At 37.7% G+C, this 10717-nt stretch overlaps 1 protein-coding gene across 2 annotated transcripts in view; it reads left to right on the plus strand.

Annotated features, from left to right (window-relative positions):
• Scamp1 (secretory carrier membrane protein 1) overlaps positions 1-10717 on the plus strand; it is a 155047-nt gene that overhangs the window by 118438 nt on the left and 25892 nt on the right. For both annotated transcript variants that reach the window (XM_004645733.3, XM_004645734.2), the window contains 2 exons: positions 6533-6634; positions 9241-9358. In XM_004645733.3, the coding sequence (XP_004645790.1) occupies positions 6533-6634; positions 9241-9358 (220 nt within the window). The remainder of the gene's footprint in view (positions 1-6532; positions 6635-9240; positions 9359-10717) is intronic.

A 10717-nucleotide genomic window follows, 5' to 3' on the forward strand; every position in this document is an offset into this window, starting at 1 on the left:
TTTACTTCAGATGCTATGAGTTGTGAGAATTCTTTTATTTCAGAAAATCCTGCTCTGAGTTCCTCTGTACCTTTCTGCTGTTGCTTATTTACTATTGACACTATTTATTTGTACATTTGAGCTGAGCTAGTAGAATAGAATTCCGCTCTGAGTTCCTCTATGACTTTCTGCTGTTGCTTATTTACTATGGATGCTATTAATTCATATATTTGAGCTGAGCTAATTTCTTCTGCACTTGTTCTGGGTGAGCATTGGGTTTCCTCCATATGTTTCTGCATTTGATTCTTTACTGTAGATGTTATTAATTCAGGGATTTCTTTTTTCATTTCCAACCTGAATTTCTCTATACCTTTCTGCAGCTGTTTCTTTATTTCAGAAGCCATTGATTCATTGATTTCAGCTGTGTGATTCCCAGTTTGTTCTGTGTTAGTGTCCTGTTGTTATGGGTGGGCTTGGGTTCTGAGATTGCATTTTGCTCCTTCTCGTTGTATTTTGTGTAGCTTTGTTGTAGATCTTTGTTGCAGTTATAACCTTAGCACCTACTGAGTTCAGGTGCCAATTTACAATGTTCGGATTTATCCAGCTGTGCCTGGCTTGGGACTGGCTGCTGTGCTCAGCTCCTTCCTGCTGCTGCCCTTGGGAGTGAACTTGTTGTGCCCCTCTGGCAAGATGTTGTGCTCCTGGATTAGCTGGATGGTTCTGTCCGCTCCTCTCTCTGTAGGGATTGTAGCTGCAGGGTTTCACCCCAGGCCTATATGCCAGGCCTGAGCAGAGTCTAGATGGGACAAGGTGGAGTAGTGTGGAAAGGCAGCTCTCCCACCCACTCACCGGGCCCATGCTAGGACTGGATCTGGGGATCCCCAGAATGCGGCAGAAATTCTCACTGGGCGGGCAGGGTGGGTGGGTGGGGGTGCTACAGCATTGCGGGGGGCGTCCCAAGGGGGTGGAAGAGGGTCTCACCCATGCTGCCTCTGGGGTGGGACCGGCATGTCCTGCTGGGACAGCGTAGCTGGAAGCTCTCCCACACACTCACCTGGCCTGGGCTAGGACTGGATCTCGGGGTCCCTAGAACACGGCAGAAATTCTCATGCAGCAGGCAGGGTGTAGTGGTGTTGCGGAGTGTTGGGGGGTCCCAGGTGGGTGGAAGAGGGTTTCACCCATGCTGCGCTTGGGCTGAGTCTGGCAGGTCCCCCCGATGCAGGGTAGTCGGAAGCTCTGGAACTTTTCTATTATTAAAGCCATGCTTCTGTGCTTGGCATAGTGGTTCAAGCCTGTGTTCCCCGCTACTTCAAAGGATTGTGTAGGAAGATTTCAAGTATGAGGCCAACCTGGACAACTTAATCGGACCTTGCCTCAACATAAAAAAAATAAGAAGGATTGGAGATGTAGCTAGGTGGTAGAGTGCTCCTGAGTTCAGCCCCCAGTGCCACAGACACACAAAACAAAACCAAAAACAAAAGCAAAACAACTATGCTGCAGCTTGGTAGAAGACATTAAACTCAAAACCACTGGTTTACTTGAGGCTGAGTTTTCTAATAGGCTTTCATCTAAAATTTCCAAAATAGTGTATAGTAGAAAACAGTTATTTATTCTGACCGGGAAATAAGTTACGTAGGTGCATTTATTATGAGTATTCATAATGCTATCAATACTTCATTATAAACAGAAGTATATAACAACTTAAGCCACTTAGTTTAAATCACTGTAAATTGTTTTTCTATTTGTTTTTAATATTTGTCCTCTTTTTTTCCTTCGTTTAAAATGGGTAAGTCAGCCTGAGGGTGTAGCTCATGGTAGAGCATTTGCTAAGAATTGCAAGGCCTTGTGTGGGGACCCTTGAACCAAATAAAGCTATTGAGCCTGATTAAACAATAAAAGTAGACAAAGTGGGTTTTAAAAGCTTTGAGGCTTTTATCAGTTTCCTGCACTAACTGTACTTTCTTGTGCTAATTATAGGTTAAAAAAAGAAGATGAATCATTTGTAATGTAACTCCCATTTGTATTTGGGAACAACATTTTAGAAAGTCTTTTTATTTTTAAAATTTTTTCTTTTATTGTTTAAAGAATATGAGCTGGCCAGATAGCTTAAGGCCAGCCAGATAGCCCAGCAGACTAACACACCTGCTTTAGGCAGGCTCAGGGACCAGGTTTGATCTTGGTGGGCCATATTGGCCCTGCCCCCGAGGTGTTCTGAGATAGTAACTAAGACTGGGCGTGGTGATACACTCCTCTAATCCCAGTGCTTGGGAGGCTGATAACAGGATCACTGTGAGTCTGATTTGTGTAGTGAGACCCCTGTAGACCCTGTACTAAATGCATAAAAAAAGAATAGAAAATAATGATAGAGAAAAACAGCATTAGAAACGATACAAAATTTCACTAAATAAAATAATAGGAATTCAACAGTGGTTTTTGTATTACATGATGCCATCTTAAAATTAGTTGTTCAGGTTACCAGATAAAAATGTGCAAGATTTGTTTAAAGCAAAAGCAAAACAAAACAATAACAAAAGGACCAGCCAGATAGCTCTGTAGACTGAAGCATCTGCTTAGGCAGGCTCAGAGGTATGCCTTGCTGGCTCCACTTCCGGGTTGCGCTGAGCTGGGACTGAGTCTGGGTGTGGTGGCGTGCACCTGTAATCCCAGCGGAGGAGGTTCACTACAAGTCTGATCTGTGTAGTAAGACCCTGTAGACACCGTACTTAAAAAAAAAAAAAAAAATAAGCCGTAAGAAATTCAAAAGAAGAAAAAACAAATTAAGGGTTAGCAACTCCTTTCAAAAGAGCAGCACAAATCAACAGTACAGTTATCCAAACTTAGAAATAGTTTTTTTAGTAAGACTATATAACTTCTTAGGTATGTTTAGTACCCTTCTAAAAGATTTTTATCTTTTCTTTGGTACGAAGAATTGAACTCAGTACTTTATGCTTGCCAGGCAGGTGCTGTGCCGCTGAGCTATTTCCCTAGCTGTAAAAAACTTAACTAAAAGTGACAGTTTGAACTTCTAGAAAACATCTGTGGATTTGGAAGTTAGTAAAAAAAATAAATAAATAAATAAATAAATCTCTTTTAGGTGACTGAAATAGCTGTTTAAAAGCTTTTAGGCATATTATCATACATCTCTCTTATATCTAGATATATTTTTTTAAAAGTTTGATATTCTGGTTTCTTAGTACAGAAACAATAAAAGTAAAAACTTTTAGAACTAAAAATATGCTAAGTTATATTTTTCTCTGCTAAAGGCATAGGGAAATACAAATATATTTCAGAAGTATATTTCAATTGTACTTTTTTTTTGTAGTGGCACTCAAACTCAAGACCTTTTACTTGCTAGGCAGGCACTGTGCTGCCAAGCTGTATGCCCAGTCCCAGAAGTGTATTTCAAAGCAGTAAAAAGAAATTGATGATGGAGTGAAAGTAATACTTTGTTTACCTAGTGAGCTAGAAGAGATGAGCCATATATGGGGCTTCTCTTTTATACTAATAAAATAACATTTTATAGTTAGGAATTTTGTTATTGACTGATTACTTCTCATTGGCACTTTTCCTAAGCTGTATGAATGGGCATTAATACCAACTACATTGCAATATATTACTTACAGAATTACTGTAAATGTGGAACCACTTGATATGACTAATGTAGAACACTTTCATGGTCCACTAAAAATATTTTCTTGTATCTTAGAGTTCTGGCTAATTGTAGTAGGGAAAAAGGAGTACAGATAATCAAGTGCTAAATAAATGTCCTAAAATGACTTAAGCTGAAATAAATAAGTAACAAAATAACTAATAATAGTATTTAATTTTAACTTGAAGAGTAAAATAGTTGCTATGAGTCCACATTGTGTAGGTAAATGATTAATAAGGGGACGGGAAGGGACAACACAGTAGAATTCCATACATTACATGTAGATTTTATTCCTTTGTGGGCTGAATTTAATAGTCCTGAGTGTTAGCTGGAGTTAATGTGTTTGCCAGGAGGAAAGGCGTGTCAGGCACCATAGGCAGAGTAAGTGAAGGCATTCAGAGAGTGAGACTTAACTGCTGTGCTAGTGTAGAATAGCAGGAGCTGCCACAGAGGTGTGCAGAGATCTGTATGCTGTTGTGTTACTTAGATTCTGTCTGCGGTGCCTGGTTTTCAAACATGGGAAGACACAAGAATCATGTTGGATGCTTTCCTATAAAAAGTGTTGTAATTTGACACAAAGATTTGTGGGTCCATAAATAAGAAATGAAAAGCACTCTAGGTCAGAGAAACAACAGAAATAGAAGTGAATAAAATTGCTGAAGCAGAGGCAAAAAGTATTTGAAAAACGGTCTGCGATGTGGAAAGCCATAGAAAAAGAGGCTCAGAAGAAGTTTGGAAAATTAGATTTCCCATGACTTTGAGCACCTCCAGAAGAGTATGTAGAAGAGGTCAGGTTACAGAGGACTGAGAGGAAGGAGGTGGAAGAAATCACCGGTAGACCATTCCTTTCAGACATAGGTCAGTGAAGGAAAGGGAGAAATAGAGAAGATGGAAATTTCAGGGGAAGAAAGGGCCAATAAAAAGAGCTGTCTTCAGATGAAAAAGCCCTGTATGTAGGTCCCAAAGGGCAGACAGTGACTAGTCAGGGTGGAGAGCAAATAACCACTACTGGGGGATCCAGGAGTTAGTAGGGAGGCTGAGAGTTTCCTCGGCAAGTGACAGCTTTAGAGGACAGACACTGCCTCTCAGGAGGGAAGGTCAATGATATGAGTGAAGTAGGAAAGGCATTATGTAAAGAAGTAGGTGCAGGAACCTGGTCCTGTGGTCTATTTTCCTTCTGATGAGCAGAGATCCATGCTGAGATTGAGTAAGTGAGGTATTAGGGGCCTCGGGTATAATCACTGTGTGGAACAGAAAATATGGTGGACTTCAACACAATAAAAATGTTGTCAAGCTTAAATCCAGCAGTATATTAAAAGGCATGTGGGGGCTGGGGAGATAGCTCAGTGGAATAATTGCTTGCCTGGCAAGCACAAGGTCCTGAGTTTGATCCCTGGTATCACCAAAAATAAAAAATAAATAAATAAAAATCACGATTAGATTGCTGGAGCTTTTTCCAGAAATTCCAGGTTTATTGGACATTAAAAATTAGTGATAACTCACCATCCTACTGCTGAAAGTTAAAAAGTGCCCCTAAAACATACACATATTAATATATATACACGGATTGAAAAGAAAACCATGGGTGAGGAGAAACTTTTTTGCCTAGAATGTATCTAATAAAGGATTATATTTTTCAGAATATTTTTTAAAAAACTCTCAAAACTCATGAGTAAAGAAAATAATCTAGTTAAAACATAAAGCGCTAGGGAGATAGCTCAGCAGCATTAGTGCCTGCCTGGCTAGTGCAAGGTCCTGAGTTCAATCCCAGGTACCACAAAAAAAAAAAAAAAAAAAAAACCCAAAAATCAGAAAAAGATATTAATGATTCACCAAAGAAGTATGATATGAAAAGTTGCTTAATAATGCTGCTTATTAGGAAAAGGAAAATGAAAGCCAAACATTAGAATGGCTAGAATTCAAAAAAACCTAACTGTACAATACTGTTGAGTTATGGGGGAGCTAGAATAACAGTGCTGGTAGAAATGTAACAGGAGCCAGGCATGGTGGCGTATGCTTGTAATCCCAGCACTCAGGAGGCTGAGTCAAGAGGATTGTTGGGAGTTCGAGACCAGCCTCAGCTACAAAGTGTGCTCAGGGCCAGCCTGAACTGAAGGTGAGATCCTGTCTCAAAAAGATGCACACACGCGTGCACACATACACACACTAAAATAAAAGAAAAGAAAAAAGAAAGAAATGTAACGTGGAGTGATCTTTTTGTAAAGTAGTTTGGCAGTTGCCTAAAAAGTTTAAGAATGTGTTCCATCCATTCTACTTGGAGATGTTTACCCAAGAAAAAAGGAAATATATGCTTATATTGTGAGTTATGTAATAGTAAAATACTAGAAAAAAATCTAAATGTCCATTAACAGTGAGTGGCTAAATTGTGAAAAGAAATGAATTTCTGATACATGCCATACCATGGGTGGAGAATCTCAAGTAATTGTGCTGAATGAAGGGGGATGGCAAAGTGAGTAGCTAATATATGCTTACAGTTGTGTAAAAATCTAAATAAAATAGGCAAACTGTGATAGAAAGCTGTGGTAAGGCAGGGAGGGGAGAAAGAGATATGCTCAGTATGGGCTGGGGGAAGTCCGGGCCATAGGTCAGTGATTGCCAGAGTATATATTTTAAGTAAGTGTTACTTCTTTTGTTAATTATAATTTTGTGAAATTGCTTAATAAAAGGAAAGTTTCTTGTTAAGGTGGATAATAGTGCAGTTGAAAATTGAAAGACCAAGTGAGTGCGATAATACTGAATATTCACATGTCACAAATTGTGATGTGTCTTTTAATTTTAGGCCTTAGGTAGTTCCCCTTTTGGTTTTAAAGCTGAAATGTCAGTGGGCATATGAATGTGAAGATAAAAAAATGACATTTTCCCTCTTTTCCCCCTCCCCTTAAGGAGTGACAGTTCCTTCAGATTCTTTGTGTTCTTCTTCGTCTATATCTGTCAGTTTGCTGTCCATGTGCTCCAGGCTGCAGGATTTCATAACTGGGGCAATTGGTAAGTCTATTTAGGCAATCAACTTGAAGTTATTCCAATATTTACATACAATTTTTGTTGTCCTAATTCATATAGTTAACACACACAAAAAAAAACAGTTTAGCAGAAGCAAATAAAAGCAAAAAACTGGTTAAATTTTTTTTTCTAAAACGTAACCTTTGGAGACACTATTCTCTTTAAAGATTTCATTCCTGTTTTTTTTAAACAGCATATAATATTTAGTTGAAATAAAATACAGAAATACATGTATGTTTTAAGGGCATTTAATTTAACTAAAGTGAATGTAATGGACTTTAAGAGGAAGAATACAGAATGGGCTTCGGATTAGAGAGAGGACCAAAATATTTTGGAAGGCAGAGAAAATATTATCAAGGATTTGAAGGAAAAGAACACCTTTGTGTGTAAAGCACTATTTTAGGTTTACAAACACAGTTGTGTGTTTCTGGTGCTACTGAGGATTAAACCCAGGGCTTTTTCACTGAGCTACATTCCTAGCCCTTTTTAAAATTCTGAGACAGGATCCCACTAAATAGCCCAAATTGGGCTCTCAACTTTTGGTCCTGCTGTGTTAGCCTCCTAGAGTGCTAAGATGATAAATGTGCACCCTACATGGAGCTCATATATACTTACACAGGTACACGTATTTTCATAGATATTGGCCTGTTGTCTTTAGGAGATTGAATCACCTCATGCACTCACACTATTAAACAGTAGACTCACTCAGAGGGACCTGGGAGCCTGGGGGAGAAGGTAAGGTTAAGGTCTCTTTTCTTAATCCTGGAGGGAGCACCTCTCTTGGTGGCATGTGCTGAGGTATGTACTGTCTTCCCAAAGTTGGAACAGAAGTGGACATGGGATGCGTGTGTGCAGGCCTTGTTTAGAGTACTGCCTTGGACTTGAGTGGTTTTGACTGTCAGACACTTGTGGGAATTTTGCAGACTCCTTGTGGGCATATATACATGCAGAGGGCTTTCAGAGATACTTTAAATCACTGCTAGAAAAAGTAGTTTTCATTATTATTTTAAGTAGTGAATAGTCTTTGGCATTTGAAGGACAGGAAATGCTTTAAATATTTTAAAAACTGCTTGCTTTAGCAGCACAGTCTTCCAAGTTGTGAAATTGAAGTAATTCGTTTTGTTTTTTTAGTTTAAATTTAAGGTAAAAAATGTCAAAATTGAGCAAAATGGCATGTGACTAGTACTGAAGAGTGTACTGATGAGGGCTATGTGGGATGGCCTCTTTAAAATAGACATGGTATAATTCAGATATTTTAAATTTATAATGTATTTTGAAGTAAAGTATTACAAACTGTCATACAGTTGTAAGAAATACCTATCAAGCCTTTTCAGATGCTCTTTACACATTCTCCCTGTGTGAAATCCTATAAAATATAGAAACAAGGACCTTGGGATTGGTGGTAAGGATGCCCGACATTGCTGTCACATAGAGGACTGCTCCTGTTGCTTTTCATAATCGCTATCACAGCTTTCCAGCCCCCTTCCCTCCTTACCCCATAAGCCTAATTTGCTTGTCCCCATGTAAATGCAGTTGGTGTACAGCTCTTGGGTTTTTTGCTCAGCATCATTCTGTGAGACTCATCCAGGTTGGTACCTGCGTCTATAGTTTATTCCTTTTCATCCTTGAGAAGTAACACATGGCTTGAATGTACTGTAGTCATTTTCTTTTTCTTCAGCTGGACATCTGGATTGTTTGCAGTTGGGAGCTGTTATGAACAAAGCTGCTGAGTATTTGTAAAAGCTTTCTTGTAAACTTAGTTTTCATTTCTTTGGGATAGAGTTGGGTCATATGGAAGTTGTATTTTAGTTTAGTTTTTCCTTTTATATTGAATGATTCAGTTTTTACATCATCATCAGCATGGCTGTTACCATTTTAAAAAATTTAGCCATTCTGAAAGGTGTGCAGTAATATCTCATTGTGTTTGAATTTACATTTACCTAATGACTCATGAGGTTGAACATCTTTTCATGTGCTTATTTGCTATCTTTGTCCTTTTAAATATTTTATCATATCTTTTGCCTATTTTCTGAATGGATTTTTTTTTTTAGAGTAGGAACATTTGTTGAGGAATGGGAATGAGGCATAGGAATAGCGCCTGAGTGACAGGAGGGATCAAGTTGCTTAAGTGCATTTTTTGTAAGAATGAGCTGCAACAGTTTCTGTAACCTAGAAACTAATCCTTTATTGTAAATGTGTTGCAAATATTCCCTCCCATAATTCAGCAAAATTTAAAACAATCATTTAAAAATGTAACAATGAATTCACAGGCTTAAATAATGTAATAGTTTGGCAATTGAACCTTAAGTTTCAGGAGTTTTGTTTGGTTTTGAATTCAGACTCTGCCATTTATCTGCTCTGTAGCTTTGGGCCTGAATGCCTCTGTGACCCAGTTCCTCAGCTGTAAAATAAGGATTAAAAATCACATCTGTCTCATGGGGTGGTTGTGAGAAGTAGAGGAGTTAGTGCAGAAAAAGGTCTTGGACATTTCTTGGTTCAAAAGTGCTGACTATGACTTAGGCATTATGTTATTTTTTAAAGTGTGCATTGACTTGCTTGCTTAGTTACACTTTTCTTTTTTTATTTTGTAGTGGTTGGATTTCATCCCTTACTGGTCTTAACCAAAATATTCCCGTTGGAATCATGATGATAATCATAGCAGCACTTTTCACAGCATCAGCAGTCATCTCACTAGTTATGTTTAAAAAAGTAAGTGAAATTTTATGTCTGTAAGTGATCCTGATACAGTTTTCTTTGTCCCATTTTGTTATCAACTCAGAATAACCAAGCCATTTTTTTCTTTGTTCTCAGCAAACTTGCTGTTTGTAATTATTTTTAATAATTGAAAGTTTTGCATAGCTGTATTTTAGAAAATTGTATGATGTCTGGGAAATACTTCCCCCAGAAAGAAATACAGGTTGAACACCCCTTATCTGAAAATCCAGAATTGGAAACTTTAAGCCCTAGCATGATGACAAATAGAACGTGCTACGTCTGACCTCACATGACATGTTGTAAAAGCAGACATGTTAGAAATATGATAGGGTTACTCTCAGGCTGTGTGCATAGGATGTATATGAAAAATAAATGAATTTCATGTTTTCGCTTGGCCCCATCCTATAGATGTGTCATTATATATATGTAAGCATTTAAAATCTGAAAGATGTTTGGTCCTAAGCATTTAGGAAAAGGGACTCAACCTGTGTTTTTAAATCTTAAAGACTTCTTTTATGAATTGAAGATTTAATATCATTTGAAAATTTTGGATCTTTTATATACTCTGATTTATTTTGCGGTACAAATCATACTGACCTTAATAAATGAAAAAATTGTAGTGTATGAAGTGTATTTCGTCCATACTCAAAATGTGAAAACACTAAATTGTCTATCTTAAGGGTCTAAAATTAGCCAGTGAGAAGTACAAAGCTGGATTATGACATAAGCTTTAGTAACTGGCCTCTTAGCTACTCATTTGCTTATAGAATTCTGTTTTTAAATAAAACCTTAGCTAAGAATCATTACATAGGGTAGAGGATACATTAATCTCTTGTGTATTTACGTTTTTTTCTTGTGTCTTGGTTATATATTTGATGTTCTACATGTGTTCAAATGTGATATGGACATTCTGGGGAATAACACCTCTGTTTTAGAATGATAGAGCCTTTTTGATGGGTCCTACTTTATTTTTTAAATGAATTTTATTGAGAAATGGCAATGAGACAGTTTCAAAACCGATTAGCAGGACAGTTTCAATCATTAATACATTGCATATTGTTATCTTCGTAGTGGTTATTCATAGTACAAGATGGAGACATGATAGCCTGCCCACAAACACTACTAGTACAAATCTTCTCATTGAATTAAGAGAAAGTAGCTGTATATCTATCCTATTTTGTATATACAGATAGAAAATGGTCCTTCATTTATATCCTCTTTTTTAGTTTAGTTTTGGTAGAGATGGGTATTCCATTGCCATTTAAATATTGTAGATGTGTGAATTCAGCAAAATAATCCAATATAGTTCAGTAGTCCATAATACTAGTGTGTTATCCATAGGACTGGCAATGT

The sequence above is a fragment of the Octodon degus genome, unplaced genomic scaffold, assembly GCF_000260255.1.
Source record: "Octodon degus isolate 3935 unplaced genomic scaffold, OctDeg1.0 scaffold00238, whole genome shotgun sequence".
Classification (NCBI taxonomy): domain Eukaryota; kingdom Metazoa; phylum Chordata; class Mammalia; order Rodentia; family Octodontidae; genus Octodon; species Octodon degus.